Source organism: Scardinius erythrophthalmus (genome assembly GCF_964197995.2).
Source record: "Scardinius erythrophthalmus genome assembly, chromosome: 11".
NCBI classification, from domain to species: Eukaryota; Metazoa; Chordata; class Actinopteri; order Cypriniformes; family Leuciscidae; genus Scardinius; species Scardinius erythrophthalmus.
The window spans coordinates 8,753,716-8,780,742 of record NC_138231.1 but is presented as its reverse complement, the minus strand read 5'-3'; the positions used below and the strand labels follow the sequence as shown (position 1 = coordinate 8,780,742).

Genomic DNA, 27,027 nt, shown 5'->3' with positions numbered 1-27,027 from the left:
CGTTTCTCTGGCCGCAAGGCCACCACCCACAACATAAAGATTATGTCCATTGCACACATATATTTTGAGGGGAGATACGTGACAAGTCATCCTTGGTTATTTAGACCTCTCAGGACTACTGATGGGAGTAATATCGGATGTTTGCCGAAACTGAATTGAGAACATAAACAATGTAGTTGGAAGGAGTTCTGTGTTCTCTATTGATCCACTGGGCTTTTGGGGGCTCTTGGAGCAACGGATGGAGCGATAAACACAGCCTTTAATTGGTTAATTGGTTTTTCTGACATCACTGTCTGTGACTGATGATTAGACAAAGACTGAATCTCTGCAGGGGGCACAAATAAAAGACAATCCATTTCTCAGATCTATCTGGACTCGAGCCCAGATTCATTAGAGGCACATGTGATAATTGCAGGGGGTCTTGATGAGAGATTATATCACCAGATTATAGGGTGCTTATCTTATACTGATGGGTTTTTTTTTTTTTTTTTTGCTACAATGAGTATCATGCGTCTGAGTCAGGCAGGTTAAACTTTTTTTTTTCTCCCAAAAAGTATTATTCTACATTGTTTTAATGAATTTCTCAAGAACTTAAACTTGATTACATCAGTCATAATACTTCATGAGAGTTTGTTCTTTGCTGCTGATCTGCCACAATTCTCTGATTGGTGGATGCTTTTCTTCCTTGGTATTCATTGGTATTGTAATTCTTCATGTTGAATTTTGGTGAAAAAAGCTTGTGTGTTAATGCTGAATGAATAACGACAGTACATTCACAACACAGACATGCACAATCTCAGGCTGCATCCAAAATCACTTTTGAATTACTTCAGGACCACTAAAAAAGCATGTTCTATATAGTATGATTGTGTGTATGATTGTAATCTGTACGTACTACATCTGCCATGTTGTCACTGCCATGTCACAGTCAGCTGTGTCGCTTCACTGCCATTCACAAATCCTCTCCCGTGGCCTCATGGGATAGTAAAGTGTTCATCGAATGCACACTTCAGTATCTCGCTGAGTAGAAAAGGTACTTTTTTTATGAGTACTGCTAATTCGGACATATACTCTTGTCACATATACTCTTGTTTTTCGTCTATATAGTAGCAAAGTACTGTATGTGATTATACTCAATTATATACTCTTGTTTTTGCCTACTATATAGTAGGGAAGTATGGAAGTATATTCAGATACTGCCACAGCTTTGATGGAGAATGCAAATGAAGGAAACCTGACCTATTCAAATGATAAAATGGAGTGATGCATTTGATATGACAGAGCTAACCCTGCAGGAGGCGACGTGACAGCAGGTCTGATATCACAATCCATCTTGACTGATGAGGTGAAATCAGGCTAATTAAATTCAGGCATAAATCAGCAGGTTGTTTGAGTGATGCTGCAATGATATGAGCTGGCTGAAACCCAACACACGGTTTCTTCAGCGTAAGTCATGCAAGAGTTATGCTCTGCATGGATGGAACTGGGTTCTTGGCAATTTTCAGATGTCTTGCATGCTCTATTCACTGTCATGTCCTCTTGACATGGGATTAAAGTGACCCATATACACCAGAACAGATGGCGGGAACCGCTGGCAGATGATAGATCTGGACAGCTCAGGATTGGAGCTGTTATTGTCCAGCTGTTCATGGTCTTGTGTTTTGCACCAGAGATGCACTGAAGGTCTAATCAGCAGACACTGATTTCCTTCATATTAATTTCTTCTTTTCCTTCTCAAACTATGTCTTCTCGTGGTGCTCAGAAGATGCTGAAAGTAAATGATGACAGCATTTTCATTTTTAGTGAACTCTTTAAGGCTATATTAAATCAACAACACAAGTGTAAAAGCATGAAAGAGAATTTATTTGCATTATCTTTCATTCCTAATGTGCATGAAAAGGGAAATAATCTTGCAAGCTTTTATTATGCAAGTTTTTAGAAGTAAAAAAAAAAGATACTTCCTTTTGTTTTTATTTGTTCATTTATGCACTGTGTGTTATCTTTATGATGTTAATTTAATGTCTGAATGCCATTAGAATAGAAGCTTGTATTGCTAAGATAGCGGTGATGGAAATTGTTATGCATGTAATGTGGAAATTGTTATGTATATACATATATCTGTTTGTTTTTAATAAAAAAAATGTGGGGAAAGCATATATTTAACTTCAATAACAAAGATGTATGATGCAATCACACACTGCATTTTGATGTAAAACCTTAAAAGCTTGAAAGAAAAGTGTTGGCTGTCATCATAATCTGATGCCAACAAGTATTTCTTTCTTTTTTTTCTTCAGTTTTATATTCAAAATGATTCAATGAATGTATGTGTTTCTTTTTGTAACTCGAGTGCCAGAAAATCTGACGGTAGGAAGGATACCAAAAAAGAACATTATCTTGTCAAACACAGGGAAAACTTTGGCATGTGGCACTTCTGCTTTACATTTCAAATCAGAGTGTGATTATTCCAGACAACTCGAATGCAGTGATACGTTTTCTAAGGAGCAATTGCATATGCATGTATTTCAATCTTGCTATTGTTCAACATTTTCAGCTACTCAGTATTGTTAACTAACGGCAACATCATTTCATTAAATCAGAATAAACTTTTTGCGTGTGTATAATTTCAGTATATTTAAAGGAATTGTGAAGATTTGCTTCTTGGTTTAATTTTCTTATGCATAAACACAACACTTTTAACTCCAAAAATATTGACCTCAACTCTGTAAAAGAATCATATTGCTAAGAAGTGATTGGTTATGTGATTTAACATATGGACTGGTAACCAAAGATGGTAGGTTCATCTCTCAGGAAGGTAACTAATAAAAATGCTCTTTGAGTAACTTTGAACACAAAAGCTCCAGATAATATACATACCCGGGCATCACCTGGGCCAACTATGGCACATATGGCTCAGATCTGGCAGCGGCAATGGTCATATGGGCAGTATCTGGCCCACATACATCAAACTGGTTTTAGTGTGAGTTGTGGCTTGCTGTGTGTGGCCCAGATGTGGTCCATGTGACCTTTGCCGCTGCAAGAACTCAACCATATGTGCCATAATTGGCCCAGATGAGGCCTGGATATGTATGCTATTCCTAGCCACACTCAGGATGACTCAATGCCGTGATTCCATGCGGTATGTGGGCCAGAAGAATGTGGGAGATGTGGGCTACAACTGGGCCAGATGTCATTTGCTATCCGGGGCATAAATGAACGGCTACAGTAAAGCCTCCCCACTACCAGAGACAATGTTCACAACAGCACTCAACTGACCTGTTCACCAGTTCCTGTTGGTATGTATACAGGTTTTGTTATTTGATTTGACAGTAGGCTTTATGTGGAACATACTGTAACATAAACAAACAGGAAAACAGTTCGCATTGCATCCGCTTGTTGGAGAAACTGTTAACGGCAGTACGAACTGACGGCGATATCTATGGTAGGGATGGAGAAATTGAGCCTCTTAAAACCTAACCTAGCTAGTTCTATTTATTGTTGGCGTTTAATTCTTTTTAAAAATCTAACTGCTTGTGAGAAGAAGTAAAAATAAGACACTTTTAGATATCAATCTGCATATGCAGTGGACATCGGTTTTGCTCATCTTTGCTCTCTCCTTTGAAGGTATCTTGAGTAAAATGTCTCTATATTTAACGAAGCACACACAAAAGACCTGAACTGGAAGCTGTTTTGCAGAATACAGAAGTCTGTTGCGCATTCAGCAACTCTGAGTGTTTGTAGCCTGTGATTGTTTTCCTCATTCCCTGAACCTTTTTACCTTGTCTTGATCTACCTTTAACTTTTGATTTGGATTTGTTTGCTGATTTGTGTTGACTCTCTGGTTGATCTTTTAGTTTTGTCTGCTGGATTTTTATGATTTTCACATTCGATTTGGATCCATTCTCTGCTACTTTCTCTGATCTGATACAGCTTAATTAGCAGTTTGATACAAAGGTTGGGAGTTGACAGTGGCCTTTCCCTTGAAGAAATTATAGGAATGGGAATAGTGCTCAAGTTGGTCCAGATGTATATTTTCATTAATTGCAGACATTGCTTTATTTATTTCCTCCATCGATAATGCGTGATAGTTAAAAGCTTTTTATTATGAATTTCAACAGTACAGAGGAGCTCTTCTATTCAGTTCAATCTTATTCTGTATGACAAGATAAACATGAAACAAAGACAAAAAAGAATCAATTAACATCAGTTATGAATGCTTAATCAGACCTAGGACAATTAAGTTGAAGGGTAATTAACCCTCTCTCTGGATGGTCAAATCAATAAGGGAATGATTCCTTGCACTAAAAGCTTACAGTGTAAGCTGGGTGATCATATTGACTTCTGAAGCAGCTGGTTGGTGTCAGGGGTTTTTCAGCTCTAATTAACTGCGAAAAATCTATAGCCCTTCCTAAGAGAGTATGCAGCATCTTGTACCTTGTTTAAACTCATACTAGATAATGGCATCTTTTTTTCTTAAAGGTGCAGTATCTTTGTAACAGTCATTAATACAGAGCATTGTGGATGTATGTTGATTTCAGAGGTATTACTAATTTCTCAAGGGGTAAAACTTTTAATGAAGTAAAAACCATTAAAAGCCGAAGGAATTACATTTATTTCCATGAAATGACAGTAGCCCAGGAATTTATGTCACGGTTATTTATTAAATAGACTGCTCCGATAATTATGAATATGTCTTAGATTAGCCCTTGCAATGTCAGTCAGGCTAAAAGAGACGTCCGAAATCCCAAGGTGGTTGACAAAAGGCCTGAACTGAATTGACTGATCTCCACACATAAGAACTGTTCTGGCAGTGCAATCCTTCAATCTACAATCTGCAGGTGTTGCATTAATTAAAGCGAGGTTGTGTGAACAAATTCTGTCCATGCATGAATATAAATGTCTCTGCTGTCAGGTCAGTGATCTAAACCTATCAATGATATACTCTTGCTGGTTTGTTCAACTAATTGGTATTGAACAAGAGACATGTGACATCCTCAGCTCTTGCTGAATGGGTAGAATTATAATGGATCAACTATTGGTTGGTGGATGGAAGCCATCGAGTTCATGAAGCACAAACACTGCAGGTGGGATTCCAAGAGGGCGGCCTGTGTTTAACCTCATATTGCTCTATAGGGACAGAATTTTGTTTACTGAACAAAAAGTTGCTTGGCAAATAGGTTGTTAAAGCAAACATACTTTCTTAAAGGGATAGTACACCCAAAAATGGAAATCCTGTTATAATTTACTCAACCTCTTGTTGGTAACTGAGGCTGTCAGGCTTCAATGTCAATGTTTCAATCAGAAATGTGTTTGATTACGGAAGCAAAATGGGGTGTGAATGCTGTTGCAATCTGAATTTAAGACTAAATAGTTTAACTGTGCCATTAGCAGCACTAAATGGAATAAAAAAAAAGTTAAAATAGGTGCACTACTGTTTAAAGGTTTGGTGTTTTTAAAATATACAGGCCTGTTGCCATGATAAAACTATGATGTGTTTCAAAAAAACAAACAAAAAAAACAATCCAGAATAGCTAAAACATCTAATATAAAAAATGCTGAATTCAGAATGGCAGAAATAGTACTAGCATACTATTCTGAATTCAGCTCAATGTGGTTTTATGTATGTTCAAAAGGGAAAAATTTACTTAAGAAACAATAGAATCACCTGGTTGCATAAACTCCCACTCGTGCAAGTCTGGAGAATCATGACTTAATGAAGAGGGTGGGATTATCATTAATTAGTCAAAGTCTGTAGAGTACAAAAGGACCAAAGGGCAGCACTTCAGCAGTGTGACTAGCTGTTGAACAATGGCAGGAAATTGGTGTGCTGTTCAGTCTCTGGCACTTTGTGTTTGGTTCTGTGCTTTCAGTCATGCTGTTCCAAAGTGGAGTGATCTGCCCCAGAATCCTCAAGCTCTGATGTTCCAGCAAACTGACCAGTGGTTTCAAAAGCCAGTTCAACAGCAAGCTAGTCAACGGTTTCCTCAGCAGGTTCAAAAGCCATTTCAACAGCAAGCTAGTCTACGGTTTCCTCAGCAGATTCAACAACAAGCTAGTCAATGGTTTCCTCAGCAGGTTCAAAAGCCAGTTCAACAACAAGCTAGTCAACAGTTTCTTCAGCAGGTTCAACAGCAAGCTAGTCAATGGTTTCCTCAGCAGGTTCAAAAGCCAGTTCAACAGCAAACTAGTCAACAGTTTCCTCAGTCAGTTCAACAGCAAGCTAGTCAACAGTTAGCTAGTCAACAGTTTCCTCAGTCAGTTCAACAGCAAGCTAGTCAACAGTTTCCTCAGTCAGTTCAACAGCAAGCTCAGTCAGTTCAACAGCAAGCTAGTCAACAGTTTCCTCAATCAGTTCAACAGCAAGCTAGTCAACAGTTAGCTAGTCAACAGTTTCCTCTGCAGTTTCAGCCTAAGCAGCCAGTGGCACAAGCAGAGCTCCTTGACAAATGTACTGTAGCTGATTATGAGCAGATTCAATGTGGACCACCTGGTATCAGTGGTGCTGAGTGTGCTGCTATCAACTGCTGCTTTAATGGACAGCAGTGTTACTATGGGAAGGCAGGTAAGAGTGTGGAGTCAATGTAGAGGCATTCATGTTAAACTGATCCTCTGCAATAACCTGCTCTTGTAACTCATTCCAGTGACTGTCCAATGTATGAGAGATGGTCAGTTTGTGGTAGTGGTGGCTAGAGATGTTACGCTGCCTCGATTGAGCCTGGATTCAGTCCGTCTCCTGGGTGGAAGTGATCCAGCTTGCAGTCCTGTGGGATCCACACCTTTCTTTGCTATATACCAGTTCCCTGTCACTGCATGTGGCACAAGCATGATGGTGAGTAGCTGCTTGAGGTTTTGTTCTGCATGGCTTAAAATGGATTGGATGCCAACAATGTTACTATTTGCAGGAGGACAGTGGATATGTGGTGTATGAAAACAGAATGACCTCCTCATATGAAGTGGGTATCGGACCACTTGGTTCCATTACAAGGGACAGCCATTTTGAGTAAGTGATGTATGCTTTATCATAATTGTGAATCATTGACAAATGCTACAAGCTCACTGTTTGTTGTCCAGGCTTCTCTTCCAGTGTAGGTACTCTGGTACCTCTGTGGAAGCTCTGGTTGTGGAGGTCAACACCGTTCCTCCACCTCCACCAGTAGCTGCTCCTGGACCCCTCAGGGTGGAGCTTAGACTGGCAAATGGTCAATGTGTCACCAAAGGCTGTGCAGAAGGTAAGTGTTTGTCCCAAGTATGCCTAAAGCCTTTCTAAAACTCCAGTTTCTAGTTAAACGCTGCATTCTTCCTCAGGGGACGAGGCGTACACATCCTACTACAGTGATGCTGATTATCCAGTTACAAAAGTCCTGCGGGAGCCTGTGTATGTTGAGGTGCACATTTTGGAGAGGACCGACCCCAACATTGTCCTGATGCTGGGACGTTGCTGGGCGACATCAACCCCCAGTCCACTCAGTCTACCCCAATGGGATCTTCTGGTTGATGGGTGAGTAAGGCCAGTCTTTATCCATCTGGTGTGCTGTAAGGCACTTCTGACTGCCTCTTTGCCTTTCAGATGCCCTTACCAGGATGATCGTTACCTGACCACTTTAGTTCCAGTGGCTGGATCATCTGGTCTTCAGTTCCCGACCCACTACAAGCGCTTTGTTGTGAAGATGTTCACATTTGTAGATCCAGCATCACTGGCTCCTCTGCAGGAAACCGTATGCTCTTCAGTCTTACCTCAACCCTTAATATTAGTGCTTTTTACAGTGAATTCTATGGCTTAACCCTTTCCCCCTCTGTTAGATCTTCATCCACTGTAGTACAGCGGTGTGCCATCCCTCCTCTGGCTCCTGTGAGCAAAGTTGCACTAGGAAAAGTGAGTGCTTGCTGTAAGCTGACTTCAGGAACTGAGAATTTATTTAAATGCCCCTCATGCTTCTACCACTTTTTACAGGAAGAGACACGTACGCCAAGACCATCTCTAGTGGGCAGACCGTGGTGTCTAGTGGACAAGTTAACCTGGTCAAGTGAATTTTAGTGTTTTAATAAACTTCATGAAACTCAACATGTTTCTCTTTGGTATTCATTTCTGTCTGGAGTTGGATTTTTCATGACTGTTCTCATTTTGACTTCTGAAAACCTTTCTTTTGTGCATTGAGATTCTTAACTTGAACTAAACAAGCCAAGTTTCTGCCTAAGCCATCTAACTTTGTAACGTTCTGCCTATACAAGGCAGGATACACCACAAAATATACATTCTAGACCCTCTATGAAAGCGTTGGATAGAATTGCTCCCGATGTAAACAAGCAAGATCAAATGACAGCCCTATATACAAAAATCAATACACAAATGTAAGTGTTCCAGTCCTATGTGTGCGTTGAATCGGCCTCACAGGTAAGCCGTTTTAAGTCTGTGCACACGATGAGGAACAGCGCTGTCCTGTGACGCGATCTCCAAGGTGAAATAATCCAGCAAGTATATCTCCAGAGTCAAACACTCAATGACAGCCAAGCTGTGTAGTGCGATCAATCGCTAATCCAAAAGAGCAATAGTAAAGTTACTCCTGAATGCCAGTAAGCTGGCTCCCTTTAATGGAAGTGAAGGTGATCAGCTGAAGTGTGATGTCACAGGGATTCCCAGGTGTAACAATCAAGAATCTCACTCAGAAAAAAACTAAGACCAACACTGGACAGGGGCAGCAAAAACCCAGGGATTCTTTAATATAAGAACATCTGACATGTATAACTCTTTAATTAGTTTAATAAGCCGTCTTATAAATATCCCCTTTGTGGCCACGCTACAACTTTACTGTTTGCCAAGTTCTAGTTGTTAACTTGGGCCCCTGTTCATGTTTCACATATCAAATTAAGGTTTTAGCTTCTGTCTGTTTGAGGCTTTACATACGACTTTATGGCTGTACTAGCATAACTGCATTTATTGATGCCCAAACCCCTCTGAGGTCACTCGTTGGCTTTTTGTAATGCTTTTTTAGTCAAGCAAGTATAGAATCATATCTTGGGATAAAGGATTGGTTGATACTGAATTTAGTTTATTTTTTTTTAATTTCAAGCTAGTCCCAGTAATGTAGACTGCTTTCATTTAAGCATTAATCCCTTAACTGTTTTATCCCAAACTAGGTAGCTGTCCAAGGCCTTGTTTACACCTGGTACTAAGAAGCATTTTTGTAAATCGAATCACAAGTGGACTGTGGTAAATGAAGGTGTAAAAAAGGAGCTAATTGTTTTTATTTTTTTAGCTTGTCTATTTTTGGCCACTTCCAGAGGTAGTCCAACACATTCGACCAGATTGCTTTCATAGAGTAGATGCTCATGTGGTTGAATGTGTTCGAACAGCCGCAAAACGGTGTCCTCTACCGCCTACTGACCTTGTACATAAACATTTTAAGAAGTGCGCCAGTAGGTGTGATTTAAACTTTCTTAAAGGAATAGTTCACTTCAAAATGAAAATTCTGTTATCATTTACTCACCCTCAAGTTGTTTCAAACCTGTATGAATTTCTTTCTTCTGCTGAACTTTGAAGAATGTCAGTAACCAAACAGTTGATGGAGCCCACTGACTTCCATAGTATGGGGGGAAAATACTATGGAAGTTAATGGGGTCCATCAACTGTTTGGTTACTGATATTCTTCAAAATATCTTCTTCTGTGTTCAGCAGATGAAAGAAATTCATATATGTTTGAAACAACTTGAGGGTGAGTAAATGATAACAGAATTTTAATTTTTAAGTGAACTAATCCTATTTTGGAAAGAAGTCTCTTATGCTCATTAAGACATGCATTTATTACAGTAAAACAGTATAATTGGCAAATATTATTACAGTCTAAAATAACTGTTCTCTGTTTGTATACATCTTAAAATGTAATTCATTCTTGTGATGGCAACGCTGAATTGTCAGCATCATTACTCCAGTTAGTGTCACATGATCCTTCAGAAATCATTCTAATTCGCTGATTTGTCTTATCATTTTCAGTGTTCAAACCAATAAAGTGCAGCTTAATATTTTAGTGGAAACTGATCATTTTTTCAGGATTCTTTGATAAATAGAATGTTCAAAACAACCGCATTTGTTTGAAATAGAATTCGTAACATAATAAAAGTCTTTATGCACTTTTGATTAATTTAATGGATCCTTGCTGGATAAAAGTAGCTATTACTTTCTTTCAAAAAATGTTTTCAGACACTCTGTTGTTTGGTCAAAAGAAAGTCCCACCCAGAACTTACACTATTGGTTACACATATTACTATGGCGGGCCAGTGCCACTCAAAAAAAAAAAAAAAAAAAAAAAAAAAAAAAATCATGAATTATTTACTTATAATTGTTGCTGCACAATAAGATGAGATAAAAAAAAAATAACAGTAACAAATTGCATTCAGTATTTGAAACACTGTGGCCAGCCAAGCTAACAAAACTTTCTAGTGAATGGCATAGCCCTGTGACCCATGTGAAAAAAGAACATCTGTCTTCAGTATTTCTGATATGCATGATGGGAGCCATTTACATCCCCTTCTGGGCCTGTTTTCATTGTAGACTTGTGATTTTCATTAGAGCCCTTATGCCCTGTAGAATGTAGCCGAGCTCACGATTGCAAATTATCACATTGCTGAGCTCTGTAGAGCACAACGGCCCGCTTCTCCACCAGATGTATGCCTCGACAGACTCTGAGAGCAGTCAGCTAGAAAACTACCAGCAGGTGTCTGCCTGAACCACTGTGTTTGTGTATGAATGTGTTAGAGAGACAGAGACCTGGGGAGAGTGAGAGAGAGAAAAAGCAAGTCCTGCGGGGAGCCTGCATTTCTCCATACTCCCTCGAGGCATCTGTCATCAGGCTACTCATGGGATGTAACAGCTCATTGTTTACCTCTTTTGTTTTCATAACTCTCTCACCTGTTTTATGTAAAATCTGGGAATAGGCTTCATTGCACACCCTGAAAAACCATTTAGAAACTTTAATGGAGTTCATCTGCGAATCGCTACTACAGGCCATGGGCATCTTTGCATGAACGTTTCATCACAGCATCTGACAGCAGGCCTTTGTTTCCTGTTAATTGATTTAGTGTCTGAGCCGAATACGCACTTATGTACGCTACCAGAATGCTAGTACGCATGCACAACCTGCCTCGATTCCCATTGGATTTTTCCCAAAGACAGGCAAGACTACAACAAAGATGACAATGCACATGCAATCTCACAGGTTTGTGTGTGTGTGTGTGTGCGTGTGTGTGTGTGTGTGTGTGTGTGTGTGTGTGTGTACCTGTTTTTCTATCCCGGTGGGGACTTCAACCTGAATGCACACAGACTCACGGGGACTCGTGTCACAGTGGGGACCTAATTTGAGGTCCCTATGGGTACACAAGCTTATAAATCATACAGAATGAGTTTTTAGTTTTTTTGGAAATGTAAAAATGCAGAAAGTTTTCTGTGATGGGTAGGTTTAGGGGTAGGGTTAGTGTAAGGAGATATATAGTGTAATATATAGTGTAAGATATAGATATATAGTGTAAGAGCATATACAGTTTGTACAGTATAAAAACCATTAAGTCTATGGAGAGTCCCCACAAAGATAGTGAACCAGACATGTGTGTGTGTGTGTGTGTGTGTGTGTGTGTGTGTGTGCGAGCATGTGTGTGTGTGTGTGTGTGCGCACACATGCACACACGCACACACACGCACACACACGCACACACACACACACACACACACACACGTGTGTGTGACAAAATAGTTCTATTTTAGCAGGATGATTTCTGAAGGATCATGTGACACTGAAGACTAGAGTAATGATACTGAAAATTCAACTTTCCAATCACAAGAATACATTACATTTTAAAATATATTAAAAGTTATTTTATATTTTAATACCATTTCACAATATAACTTTTTTAATGCAGGTTTGGTGAGCATAAGAGACTTCTTTCAAAAACTTTATACAATTGTATTGACCCCAAACCTTGAATTAAATATAATATAATATAATATAATATAATATAATATAATATAATATAATATAATATAATATAATATAATATAATATAATATAATACAATACAATACAATACAACACAATATATGCTTAACATATACTTTTTTTACTTATCTCAAAAATGTATATTATATATTGATTTTACAATTATTGTTATTAGTGCACGAACTCCATCACACACCTGTAAGTAATAGGTGCGTAGGATAATAAGGCCAGATAGGTCGTTTCAACATATAAGGAAATCCCGCACACTATCTTAACTTGCAATTTTAAATAAATGTTTTATTAATGCACAACGTTTATGTGTGACCGAAACGTTGTGCATTAATAATTTTTATTTTTTTTTAAATCGCAAGTTAAGATAGTGTGCGGGAGTTCCTTATATGTTTAAACAATTATTATGACTGCCGCTAGCGTAGCTAGCGAAAGCGGTCATATAGGGATTGTCAAAGTTTTTTTTTTTTTTTTTTTCGTCACCTACTGAATTTTCCGTCACCAACATGAAATTTTGTGGGCATGTAGCCCCACTAGTCAAGTCAAGTCAAGTCAAGTTTATTTATATAGCGCTTTTCACAACACAGGTTGTATCAAAGCAGCTTCACAGTAATAAATTAGAACAATACATCAATGTTTGTTTCTAGTGGAACGTCTACGTTCGGTAATGCTGATCAATAGTATCGTTGATTGATTAATTCAATTAAATATCCCCAAATATCCCCAACTGAGCAAGCCAAAGGCAACAGTGGCAAGGAACCGAAAAACTCCATCAGGTGACCTAATGGAGAAAAAAAAACCTTGGGAGAACCCGGGCTCAGTCGGGGGCCAGTTCTCCTCTGGCGTTTATGAACTAGAGGTCGGATTTAACTGTAGGATTAAAAGTATTATATGAATGCCTGGCTGAAGAGATGCGTCTTTAATCTAGTTTTAAACTGGGAGAGTGAGTCTGAGCAACGAACAGTATCCGGAAGACTATTCCAGAGTTTTGGTGCTAAATGTGAAAATGCTCTCCCTCCTTTGGTGGATCTGGATATCCTAGGTATGACCAAAAGCCTCGAATTTAGTGATCTTAAAGAGCGCGATGGATTATAGGGCGATAGAAGATCGGTTAAATAGACTGGAGCTAAGCCGTTTAGGGCTTTATAAGTCAGTAGCAATACCTTGTAATTAATACGGGACTTTATAGGTAACCAATGTAGGGATGATAAAATCGGTGTTATATGATCATATTTTCTTGATCTAGTTAGAACTCTAGCGGCGGCATTTTGGACTAACTGTAGCTTGTTTATTAAGGATGCAGGACAACCGGCTAATAACGCATTACAGTAATCTAGTCTCGAGGTCATGAATGCATGAACTAACTTTTCTGCGTCAGAAACTGATAGCATATTACGTAGCTTAGCAATGTTTCTAAGGTGGAAAAAGGCTGTTCTTGTAACATATGAAATATGATTTTCAAAAGACAGGTTGCAGTCTAATATAACACCCAGGTCTTTTTTCTTTCTTGTAGAGGATGAAGTAACAGGACATCCTACTATGTTAAAGTTGTATTGTGAGAGGTTTTGTGGGTGGTTTTTTGAACCGATAAGTAGTACCTCTGTCTTGTCTGGATTTAATAAAAGAAAATTATGCGTCATCCAATCTTTTATATCTTTAACACACTCTGTCAATTTGGATAATTTAGCGTTTTCATCTGGCCGTGATGAAATATAGATTTGAGTGTCATCAGCATAACAATGGAAACTAATTCCATGTTTCCTTATAATATTTCCAAGTGGCAGCATATATATTGAGAATAATAGAGGGCCTAACACAGATCCCTGCGGCACTCCATAGTTTACTGGAGTTATGATAGATTTTTCTCCATTTAAATAAACAAAATGGTAGCGGTCAGATAAATACGATCTAAACCAGCTTAATGCTTGTCCTTGAACACCAGTATAATTTTGTAGTCGATCTAAGAGTATTGTATGATCTATAGTATCGAACGCAGCACTAAGATCAAGTAAAACTAGTATTGAGATACAGCCTTGGTCAGAAGCTAAAAGTAAATCATTTGTGATTTTAACGAGCGCAGTTTCAGTGCTATGATGCGGCCTGAATCCAGACTGAAACTTTTCATAGGTGTCATTTTCTTGTAAGAAAGAGCCCAGTTGAGCGGACACAACTTTTTCTAGTATTTTAGACATAAAAGGTAGATTTGAAATGGGTCTATAATTTACTAGATTATTCGGATCTAATTGTGGTTTCTTAATGAGAGGTTTTATAACTGCCAATTTAAATGTTCTTGGAACATGACCTAAAGATAAAGACGAGTTAATAATATTGAGGAGAGGCTCTTCCACTACAGGTAACACTTCTTTCAATAGTTTAGTTGGTATGGGATCTAATAAACATGTTGTTGTTTTAGAGGAAATGCTAAATTTATTTAACTCTTTTTGTTCTATAGTTGAAAAGCACTGTAATTGTTCTTGCGGCGTGATAATTGAGGCTGAAGGCGCGATTGAGGATTGAACGTTTACAATTGTGGTTCTGATGTTTTCTATTTTCTCAGTGAAGAACTTCATGAAATCATTACTACTAAACTGTAATGGAATACTTTGTTCAGGAGACATCTGTTTATTTGTTAGTCTCGCCACGGTGTTAAATAAGAACTTAGGATTGTTATGGTTGTTTTCTATTAGTTTGCGTAGATGCTCAGCCCTGGCCGCTTTTAGGGCCTTTTTATAACGTGACATACTGTCTTTCCATGCGATTCTAAAGACCTCTAAGTTGGTTTGTTTCCATTTACGCTCTAAATTACGGGTTTCTCTCTTTAGAACACGCGTAGTACTGTTGTACCATGGTGCTTTACTTTTCTCTCTGACCTTTTTTAATCTAATGGGCGCAACAATATCCAATGATCCAGAGAGAATGGTGCTCATAGTGCTAGTTAATTCCTCAAGTTCATCTGTTTGTTTGGGTTCACTGAGCAGCTGAGACAGATCCGATAAGCTGTTTGAAAAATTATCTATGGTGGATGGAAGGATTGTTCTGCCTAATCGATAACGCGGCGCAGCATGATATATTACAGGAGTACGTAATTTGCAAGTTACCATGTAATGGTCAGTGACATCGTCACTTTGTGGAATGATATCTATATCGGTTGGATCGGTTCCATGTGATATAATTAAATCGAGTGTATGATTAAATCGATGAGTCGGTCCGGTAATGTTTTGCTTGACCCCAAAGGAGTTTAATAAATCAGTAAACGCAGCCCCTAACGCATCATTTTGATTATCTACATGGATATTAAAGTCTCCAACAATTAATGCTTTATCGAAGTTAACTAATAGGTCTGAGAGAAAATCTGCAAACTCTTTTAGGAAATCAGCGTAAGGCCCAGGCGGTCTATATACGGTAGCCAAGGCTAGAGATAATAGGGATGTTTTTCTATCATCTAAGAGCGTAACATTTAGTACAAGTACTTCAAATGAAATAAACTTATAACCCGTTTTCTGAGTAACATTGAGAAAATCTCTATAGATTGTTGCAACACCGCCGCCACGACCATTCAGACGGGGCTCATGCTTATAGGAGTATCCAGATGGAGTAGACTCATTTAAACCGAAATAATCATTTGGTTTAAGCCAGGTTTCAGTAAGGCAAAGTACATCGAAGCTATTATCTGTGACTATTTCATTTACAATAACTGCCTTAGGTGTGAGTGATCTAATGTTTAGAAGACCTAGCTTTAAAAATTGTTTTTGATTACCAATAGCAACATTTTCTGGTTTAATAACAATTAGATTTTTTCTAGATCCTGCAGTAGATTTATGATTTGATCTCACTAAACGAGGAATAGACACAGTTTCTATGCAATGTTCTACACTATTTATATCAGTTAAATTGGTGCAGCAGAGACTATGATTTGGACTTTTGTTTACTAGTCAAAAGGTATTTAACATTTTGGAGATGTTATCTGACAGAAGATCCGATCCGAATCTGCTTGGGTGTAAGCCATCAGCACGGTAAAGCCTAGGACGCTCCCAAAACAGATTCCAATTATTTACAAAGAGAAGTTTCTGCTCATTGCACCATGACATTAACCATTCATTAAGCGCAAATAATCTACTAAACTTTTCATGACCTAGTCGGTACGTGGGAAGCGGTCCTGACACAATAATCGTTATATCAGGCGATGTGCTGCGTACCGTATCGATCAGATTCCTGAAGTCTTTCTTCAAAACTTCCGTCTGGCGCAGTCTGATGTCGGCCCCTCCCGCGTGCAGGACAACGGTTCCGACGCGCTCGTTCAGAATCTCGGGAACGTGAGCAGCGACTTCGGAAACACGAGCACCAGGAAAGCAGACTATGCACCTTACTTTTATTTAACGTAACGTGTACGTGTCGAACGATGGAATCGCCGATGATCACAGCATCGCGTTCTGTTTCGCGAAGAGGGGAGAAGCGGTTTTGTGTGGATATCTCGAAAACCGGGAGGGTCGGAGAGAGTTTTCTTGGTCTAGACCTGACTCGCGACTTCCGCTGCGGAAAAATCCAGGCTTCGTGATGGCATGTTGGAGCCGGAGTGAACGAGACCATGGCTGATCGCGACCTCGACGTTCGGGACCGATGTTGAGGAACGCACGGAGTAGACGAGGTCGGAGTCAGCGGGTTAGTAACATTAATCTCTGATTTGTGTGCCTCGGCGCGCAATGTTTCGAGAGCCAAACGCCGGTCTATCAGCTCGGCTTTTCTTACTAAAAGGTCGTGGATCTGTTTCTCAACAGCTTCCAGCTCAGACTGCACCGCGTGCAGCTCAAATGTGTCCTCACCTGCACCAAAAGGTAGACTACTTACATTTGATATATTCGCCATTTTAACAGATGGACAGTAAGTTAAGTTAGCAACGACGCTACCAGTGGTGCTATCAATATTAATACTAATTTATGGCTTAAGTCTTGGATATAATCCGTCTTTTCAGTGGTACGGGTGTAGAGTAGACGCACGATAGGTGAAAAATGTTTGTTTGTAACTTAAATGAGTGCGGAGAAGACGCGTTCAGCCGTGATCCACGGACGTAACCTATAAGAGTATCCAGCGTTGGATCACAAGGCTTGAGACGCGTCTGCTCAACAATCCGCGTTATAACTATGAGGTGAGGAAAAGTAGAAAATGTTCGTTGTAAGTGAGTTTAAAGAGAAATCAAGAATTATAAATCAATCGATGGAGCTCCAAAGACAACAACGCGCTCAGACGCGACGCATGCGCATTCGAAACAGGAAGTTCTATCTAGAAAAAGGAAGTTCTATTGGTCTTCCACTAGACTTTTACGGAAAAATTTCGTTTGGTCCCCGGGGGCCACTCCCCCCCCCCGAGCTGCGGCCCCCCAAACCCCAAAAATGCAGTTTTTCCTACATAACTACCTGAACCGTGGCACCGAGGATGAAGAAATTTTTATGGTATGTTGCTCTTAAGGGCCCACATCAACCTAGCCCATAATCAATCATTTGTGATTTACGCCCCTCCCATAAAAAATGAAAATGCAATATTATTCTACTTTAATCGCCCCTATCTTCAGTTGAGATGTTCAGAACTGCACCATATTTCATGTGTATGATTAACTTGACATCCTCTGGGGGTATGCTAAGTTTCGTAGAATTTCATCCATGGGGGGGTATAAAATAAATTCATTTATGTGTACATAAGGTGACTGTACACTCATCGGCCTGTAGATGGTGCTGTTGAGCGAAGGGTTGCTGGTTTAGGATGATACTGTCACACACACTGACATCCACACGCACAGACACACTCCCATACACACACATACAAATCCACATGCACAGACACACACACACAAACACACACGCGCACACACATGTACGCACGCACAAATACACGCACAGACCTACACACAGACACACACATACACAAACACACACACATACACACAGACATGCACATACTACTACTTTTTTTTAGGTATATACATAAACACGCAATACAGCCAAATTGCTCCACGTCATTTATTTTTGTGGAAAACCAGTGCAGGCCTGAGCGGCGGTCATATTTTGTACCGCCCTGCGGTACATCTAGTTGTTATTAAAATAGCATTTTACATATTTTTACACACATATGTTGTCATCAAATGTTGTCAAAAGTTATTTTCCTTTGAAAAGAGAATAATATTTTAATATTATATATATATATATATATATATATATATATATATATATATATATATATATATATATATATAATTTATTTATTTATTTTAATTAAATGTAAATTTGCAATAGTAGCCTGAAGTTATACAGCGGGTCAGCTGTATATTTAAGCTGTGGTATATAATACTATAACGCTTTTGAAATGGAAACACCTCCTCTTTTTAATGATCATCAGTCTAGTTCTGCATATCAGAACATTTTGCTGTCTGTGTGTGTGTGATGAGCTCACCTTCTGCCTACTAAGAAGGTCTAATATACCTGGAGAAATCTGTCTACAGTCTCATCCATCTCAATGGCAGTTGCTCGTTTTGCGCACACAGCCCCGAAACACAAAAAGTCAGATTTATTAGAAGACACCATGGCTCTTTTCCGTTGTACCCCGTAGATTTAATCACCCAAGGGCACGTTTCTCCTGTGTATCAACTTTATACTTCATATTTCTGTTTGAAATAAAAGCCTTTCTGGGGCATGTCATCACTAATCCCACTGTCTGACTCCTCTCCCTCCACATCATGTTACAGAAAATTACATTATTCTGCTGTTTTGAAATGCACCAGTGTAGCCTGTGGAGTTCGGCCTCATGCAGAACACAATTACTGTTTGAGGGTTCAATCTTTTTGTCAATAGATGTAATTGGTTTCTCAAGTGGCCAAATGGAAACCTGTTTTAAAATAAATCCTTAAGATACATTTCCAAAATCCCCTCACAAAGAATATGCATATAATATTTTCCCCTGAGAAGTCTTCCAACCTTAGAAAAAAAAGGAAGCACTAAATTGAATTTCTTTGAGCCTGTTTACACATGTAATTATCATCCATCTCGGTGATCCAATCACAAGTGGACAGCTGCTGTTTACATATGTAGTAACATGCATCCCAAATTTGTCTCTTGTGACCACTTGTGATGAGGGTCTTTGATTTTATGACTCTATACATCATTTACTATGTGCTGCATGTTGATATGATGTAAGCATTTACACTAAAAATACAATCTTGTCTCATGCATTTTTGATTACTTTTCAATTTGGCTTGAATGATCAAGTCATTCAAAATGCTGTTTAGTCTATATAGTATCCTGTGTGAGAGTGAGAAAGTCCACTCCAGAGTGGGAAAATTAGCTAAATTATTGGGTGTTGGAGTGAGCCATCAGATCAGAATGAACCAGACCGATTCAGTTTTGCTAACCAAGGCTGCGTCTCCAAAAAATAGTAAGCCTATGGAAGAAACCATTGGCAGCAATTGTCTCTCCCAAAAGCATTGTAAGACTAAGTAGATTGTAAACGCAGCTATTTATTCTTTGAAAAGAAACGACTCAAAACATTCATTCAGCAGACACTGTTATTTCTGATTAACAGCTGACAAAAAGTACAGGACATGATTGCTGAAATATTGAAAAACTATTTATGATTCAACAAAAGAAACGCTACCACTTTGCTACTGAGAAATATAGCTTTGTAATGATTGCATCACTTGAGTCGGTTGTCGATAACAGATCTAAATGGGGCCTTTGTGAACCCACATAAAAGCGGATGGTGACGCCAGTTTTCTCGCAGCACTCAGATGGTTCAGTGCCTTCAGGACTTCCAGCTGTCCAAAAACCCAAACAAGACAATCAATTAAACAAGCATGCAGAGAACCCCAGCAGCATCATATTAAAAATAACAACACTTTTACCAGGCACAGCAGAGGAATACATTTTATACACAAAGGTCTCATTAATCTCGATTTTGTTTGTATTGTAGTGTGAGGAGGCAATGACCTTTAATAAACACCAGCAGTGATAGCAAAGTAATCAAACTGAAAATATATGTGTTGATATGCCTGCCTGGTGTGTGGGTTTATCAGGGTTGAAGTGAAATGTAGTGAAACTCGTGGGTTCCCTTTCAAAAGGGAACTCGCACTTCTTCAGAACGCTCCGTGTGAAGCGGTGTCTGAAACGTTTATCTAATCACGGTTATCCTATTGGCCGGCGACAGCCTATGACATAATCACTCGTGCGACCCGGAAGTATATAAGGGGAGCCTGGAGAACTTGCCAACAACTTCTTTTCGTCTTCAGGGACTGTTTTGTTTGTACGCTTTAACCTGAAACTTCAAAAAAGGTAATCATGGCTTGTGAAAAACGCTTCAGGAAGTGTCTAAGATATTGATACTTGATGACACACTACCTGTGTGTTTATATGTTTGGGCTCAGAGCATGCACGATCAGTTCCTGAGGGATCTGCTTGTGCCACTGTGAGTTTTTTCCCTTGAGAAAACTCCACTCTCGTCTGCTCTCTTCTCGAGGGAAGAGGGGCAGACATCGGTACCAGGCGATTCAGGTCCCGCTCGCGCTGAGGCAGAGCAGAGACTGGAATCGTGGGGTTTTTCAGAGGGAGCTCGCTGAGGAGGTTGAGAGAGTTGTTATTCTCTCACGCCCTTCAGAGACTCACGAGAGTTAGCTGCAGAATGAGGATGTGTTGTCACTAACACCCTCTGATCCAACAGCGAGTGCTCTACTGTGTATAAAAACAACCAGCCCAAGAGAGCAGGAGATGGCTGATCAGGGTGAAGAGGATATACAACCCAAACCCTCACAACCACCCTGCACCGCGTATGTTAAGCTGTTGAGTGTTATGGAACATGCTTCAATGAGGCGTCTGCTGGAGCGCGTGAGGGAAGACACTGCTTGTGACAGACTTCACGAATGGTTTCTCTCCAGTCATAAAGCTCCAGCTCTCGTGAGCCTTCCATTCCTGCCGGATCTACACAATGAGATCGGAAAGGCATGGGAGAACCCGTATTCAGCACGCATTCATCGCCATCAGCGAACTACGCTGATGTTGAGGGGATGTGCGAACACGGGTATGTGTCGATGCCCCAATTGACGAGATGTTTGCGAGCTATCTCACGGCTGGAGAGGCATTGACAGTAAGTGCTCCGGCCCTGCCTCTTAGGGCGTTTTCACACCTGAAAGTCCGCACCAAGGTCCGAACTAAAGGTCATGTTTTGATACATTGTATACATCTGGTTAGTTTTGGTTTGGTTTCAAATTGCAATTATGCGAGCGCACTAAAGAACTTTACATTACGTATTGCGTCCTGTCGTCATCATCTATATGGGCTGCATCTTGACATTGATTGGTTTGCAAACGGATGTGCGTCTGACGTCAGCGTGTTGTCAAGTCGGCGGGTAACTTTGACTGAATGAACAGACGAATATCGTTGCCACTATACTTTTATTATTATGGCATTACTCCCTGCAGCACCAACTATACTCGAGGCTAGTTCAAATTCGCCAAATGAACGTCCTCGTTGTGCAAACATTTTATTGTTGCCGGCAGGACGCAGGACAAATGTGTGTGTGTGTGTGTGTACACGTGCGCGCGTCTGAATCAGCTGGAAGAAACGTGATGGGGAGGACTGACAGATCTGCACATAAATATTCTTCTTCAGTTGTTTAGGCTACGCGGGAACCACCGGAACTTCTTGTAAATGGTCTGAAAGTCCGAACCATACAGAAAATGCTTCCACACTAGAAACGAACCAAACCTTTTGCTCAGTTTGATCCAGACCAAGACTACCTCTTTTTGTCTGACTAAATTTCGTCTGTTTGGTCCCATCTGTAATTTTGATTCGGACCAAACTAAAAAATCCTAGGATGGTGAAATTAGGGCCCTGAAGTTCCCATATATAGGTAGGCTATACATACCCTTCCCATAGGCCTCCTCTTATTTTAGAGTCGTCAGGCTTATATAACGGATAGTGCCATAGTAGTGAACAGGTTGGCTGAATGGAAAATTCTCTAGTGAGGCCACCGAGGAGTTATTCTACTGAGGTCACTGCTCTGTCAAGCTCCAGATTGAATTACAAAGTCAAGCATTGGCCCTCTTCAGGCCACCTTGATAGCCGCCTTATACTAGAGTCGCAGTTCTCCCCTCACTTTGGATGGTTGAGTATGCTCCCTTAGAGCCGAAGCACTGCCTAGGCTCACGCCCGTGACATGTGAAGCTGTAGGCCTTATAATAGGCCTCCTCGATAGTCCAGTAGCGTAAGATTGTAATCCCCTTGCTTTAAAGGGTCGATAGTACTTCTGCTGAGTACACTGCTTGTTGGCAATGTAAACCTTAGAGCTAGAGGCGTTCCTCTTATTAGGGTCCCTTTCAGAGCGCCCAACCTCCACAGGGCTCTGAAGCACTGTGTAGATCCAGGATCGAGTAGAGTCACTCCCCTCGTTTGCAAGGGTTAGAAAGCGCTATGCTGAGTTCTACTCTTCAGGATGCCCGTCTCTATGATCCGGTCTGTGAGTGCTTACTGCCACTATCCTGCAGTCCTCCCTATCAGATGCCTCCACTAATGAGGCAAATAGTGTTAGAGGCTCTGTATAGGAAACAGACAGGTTGTTGGCAAGACTAGGTCATTAAATTAGACCAGGTCAGCCTCCGTGGTGTCATGTGGGGTTGACTTCATGTCCCCCTCAGAAAGTGACTGGACAGGACACCTTTGGACCCCCTGGCCTTATTCCCTTAAAGGAACCCCCCTCTAAATTCGGGCTGTGGTATCCATGCCCTTGAGCTGGCTCTGGGTCAAGCCCTTCGTGTGAAAGCACAAAGTTACTTCCTCGCTTAGCATGAAGCTCGGCAAGGTGTAACTGCCGTTTTTTGCCGTTTTTTTGTCACAGCCATAATTTGGCATGCACTCCCCTCAGCATGGCAGTGTGGGTAGATCATTCCCCATAGCATTCTGATGCAGTGCGATATCCCTTTCGAAAGGGAACGTCTCAGGTTACGACTGTAACCTATGTTCCCTGAGAACAGGGAACGAGACACTGCGTCTTTCCGCCATGCCTCGGGGATGGCTGCTGAATAGTCCCCTCAGACAATAAGTTGTTGACATGTTCTCCAGGCTCTCCTTATATTCTTCCGGGTCGCACTAGTGATGATGTCATAGGCTGTCGCCGGCCAATAGGATTGCAATGATTAAATAAGCCTTTTAGACACCTGTTCATGCAAAGGCGTTCCCCATAGCGTTCTGACGCAGTGTCTCGTTCCCTTTTCTCAGGGAACATAGGTTACAGTCGTAACCTGAGACGTTTTCACACGTAGACTGAATCCTCTTTACACAGAAGAAATAGAGACATGCATAAAGACGAGAGCCATATCATATGACGAGCTGCTGAATTAAAGCAGGAGAATTTGATAAATGTTTCATGGCCCTATTGTATTACACATGAAACCCTGTGATAATAATATCTAGAGGTCCTGTCCTAACCATTTATTATACAAAAACGTCTTCAATCGTGTCAAGTCACAGGGTTGATTTAACAAGAAAATATGCAGTGATGTATTGGCATGCTAGTGGTAGTCCATATCCTGATTGGCCTCTGGTTACTGTAAAAGTTGACCTGTTTTTCTGCTGCATGACAATTACAATTTGTCAATATGACTTCTTTATGTGGTAGAAAAGGGTACTATCAACATGAGTTCATTGGTTCATTTGCTACATACAGTATACTAATAAAATTAACGTTTCAGCATCTGACAAATAAAGGAATGAAAATGATTCCTTCAGAATTGTATTTATTGCTGTTTGATAAAATCACACTGTGATATTACATCTTTTTTTTTTTTTTTTTTTCACTGTGATATTACATCTAAATGCTGAAAAAAAATGGATTTAACGAGCTCATTCTGCAGGTCACATGGTTCCAACATTAGTGAGTCGTTGAATCATGTTTTCAAACAATTTGTTAAAAAACACAGATTCATTCAGGAACTAAACAAGTGCCCATTTTATTAAGTGAGTTTTTGAATAAATATTTCAGGCATTTAATAGAAGCAAACATTGGTTTTATTGAAAAAGATTTGCTTTTTGTTGGTTTAAGGGTCCTTAAAGGGACACTTCACCCATTTGCAGTAAGCTTTGTATCGTTAGAAACCCAGTTATATTTTTGAATGGTCGTGCATTTTTTCCCTCATTTTCCCCAGAGACAGGAGAAATACAGACTGTGTTGCAGTTCCTGATGATGTAAAAATCGTCATTTTGCATCATAAGCAGGAAGTCTCATATCTTTGTAGAGGGGTTGAGACTACAAACACTCATTCCTCATTTTTCCAGGGGATGCAATGTGGTACATTGTTGGAGTTGTTGTCTTCCATACAAATGCGCCCTAAAGTTACTTTCTGTCTGTCCTCGGTCAAGAAGGCACCAAATTAGAAATTTATATTACATTTTGACTACGTAATATGACCCACTTTCATTAAAGATTAATGTTCCCATGAAATGCTCCTTTAACATGTACATCACACATACACAACTCCTCCAGAATAACAATTCAGGTTTCTGTGGCTGTCATAAACCATTCGATGGAGAAGGTCTGATTATGGTAGAGCTGCAAATTGAAGTCAGAAAGTGTTTCTCTAGATCTTCTTTCTGATAACGGGAAATAACACAGAGATGTACTCAACGGAGATCTCACCGTTTAAAAAGATGTGATTGTGCAAGTGAGAAATGATTTCCACCTGCTATTTTTGTGTCTTTTCTCACCTGTGTTGACGTCTACAGGCAGACAGATGACAGGCAATCAGATGTTGTTTATGCTGAAAACCCCAAACTTCCACTGGCTATATATTTCCAGGAAATTTAAAGCCTATCTTCAGGATAAAGCCTTTTGTTTTTGGTCAGATTGTTTTCAGATTTGTCATTTGCTTGACAGAGCCTTATACACCAAGCCAATAATACTAAGATCCAAGTAAACATAAAACTCTATTCTTCCCTTATGGACATAAACATTAATGATGTTGTGAATTACAATATTGCTTTCTGAGGCTATGACAAACTGAGCTCATGGCACAAGAGGGACGTTACACTGCCGTAATGATAGCTATATCTATAAAAGACCTGTTCTTCACAGCAGTTTGAAGGCAGATGAGAGGAGTCTTTGCTGTCAGTAGAAGCACCGTCGACTGGAGTTCACCTGTCACTCCGCTCACTCCTCTGTTCTTTCTATTGGCGTAACAGTGTCAGGCTGATAAGTGGAAATAATGGAGCTTTCTCCTCCCACCAAAGCAATTATAGCAAGCATAGAGCTACTCAGCATGTCACAGCTGTCTAACACACACACACACACACACACTTTATTTTACATTCAGACAGCCAAATTCATCAAAAAAAGTTTCAATTTCTTTAGGTAGCACTTGTGCATAAATATAGTCTGTACAGTAGTGGCCCCACATGTATGACTTTTTGAATATGTTTCTAAAAAAAAATGTAGAACTGTAACTTAACTTTTTGGAGTTATTTTTGCGGGTACTTTTGAAGGTGCGAAACAGTAATTTTACTCTTATAAAGGTTTTCACATGAGTGATGCCACAGAAGGGTTTTCTAAATAATTTTCTTAAAAGACCCTTTTTATTTTCTTAGTGTGAAGAGGACTTTAATAACTTGAATGTTTTTTTGGTTTTGGTTTTTCACTATAAAGAACCTTTTTGAGCAATGGAAAGATTGCATTGATATTAAAGGCTCTTAATGGAACCATATTCCAATACAGAACCTTTATTTTTAAGAGTGTAGCGAGGTATTAAAACATGGTAAACATCACTGTAATGCTCTGCCTGAAGTGACTCATTGCAGTAACAGTAAAAGACTGGTGAAACTAAATAATGAGAATAAGCTATTTTATGATTTGTAACCAAGTAACTGTATATAGTTCATTAAGATGATTGGAATTAATTTAATTTAATTACGCTAACTGAATATTTAGTTAAAAGTTCAAATATATATATTAAAAGTTTAAATATATTTAGGCATTACTGTTGCATCCCTAAGAACATCAAATCTAAAATAAAAAATGGAAAGTCCTACAATGTTGCCAGAGCAGAGTAAAAAAGAAAAAGAAAAAACCTTGACAGTGCAGTAATATACCACCACAGCTCGAGCGGACGGCCCTGACCTGCTCTCTCAGCATAATATAAAGACCTGCAGTTTCACCTCCGTAAGGACTGATCAGAAAATAAGATCCTTAAAATGTCGCATCTATCACAGGAAGTACAGCCTTCACCATTGGACCATCTAATTCTACTGACAGGCATGACTGCACACACACACACACACACACACACACACACACACACACACACACACACACACCAGCATTGTGGTAAGTCGGAAGAGAGGTGATTTGTCTGTGAAAACAAACCAGGGTCGGGCATGAGGCATATTACCACTCAGGGCTGAGAATGATTGCAGGTGATGATAAGGTCATTGTAAGTCAGATCGATTTGAGAGTGTGAAGGTAAACACTTCCAAAGCTTTCCTGCTTCATAAAGCACAAACATTGAGTCATTGTACACTGCTCAGGTCAGTGATGATGTCTTCATGAACAGGCCAGCTTGTTTAATTGAGCTCTGACCGCTGCGGTAAATACAGAGTGAAGTGGAGTCTCCGGTTCAGTAAGCATGTTCTCATAGATAACTCATGGATCGGTGGTGTGGATGGACTCTGGATTAAAGATGAGAGATATGGATTTGCCATGGTGTTTTGGTCTGAACACCTGCTGTAAGAAAAGAAGAAGGAAAAACACATCCAAAGATGGCCTTAGCTGGTTTAAGCAATTCATCACCCAGTTGGGACAAACTGTTATGTATTAATTATTATTAGTAGTATTATTATTATTGTTGTTTTCCATTATTTCATTTCATTTTATTTTACTTGTTTTATTTTATTTTATTTTACTGTTAAAAAAAAAGTTTTTATATAAATTGATACCACTGAGTACATATTTATAAAAACATTTATTTAAATCCTTTTTAAAATTATGGAATGTTTTGGGGTAATAATGTGTAATAATG

General features: G+C 39.7%; 1 protein-coding gene across 1 annotated transcript; it reads left to right on the top strand.

Moving 5' to 3' along the window:
* Positions 1-5,737: 5,737 nt before the first annotated feature.
* On the top strand, positions 5,738-8,079 carry LOC308698929 (zona pellucida sperm-binding protein 4-like). The gene is made up of 8 exons (XM_081379414.1): positions 5,738-6,559; positions 6,639-6,826; positions 6,900-6,997; positions 7,069-7,226; positions 7,303-7,495; positions 7,565-7,712; positions 7,798-7,870; positions 7,949-8,079. The coding sequence occupies exons 1-8, from the start codon at positions 5,806-5,808 to the stop codon at positions 8,023-8,025; spliced, it is 1,689 nt and encodes a 562-aa protein (XP_081235540.1). The 5' UTR covers positions 5,738-5,805; the 3' UTR covers positions 8,026-8,079.
* The last annotated feature ends 18,948 nt before the right edge of the window (positions 8,080-27,027 follow it).

Excerpts from the sequence above, each read along its gene's own strand:
- LOC308698929 (XM_081379414.1), top strand. The coding sequence starts at position 5,806 with ATGGCAGGAAATTGGTGTGCTGTTCAGTCTCTGGCACTTTGTGTTTGG. Across the intron at positions 7,713-7,797 it reads TGGCTCCTCTGCAGGAAACC|ATCTTCATCCACTGTAGTAC; the intron begins GTATGCTCTTCA and ends CCCCTCTGTTAG. Across the intron at positions 7,871-7,948 it reads GCAAAGTTGCACTAGGAAAA|GAAGAGACACGTACGCCAAG; the intron begins GTGAGTGCTTGC and ends CACTTTTTACAG.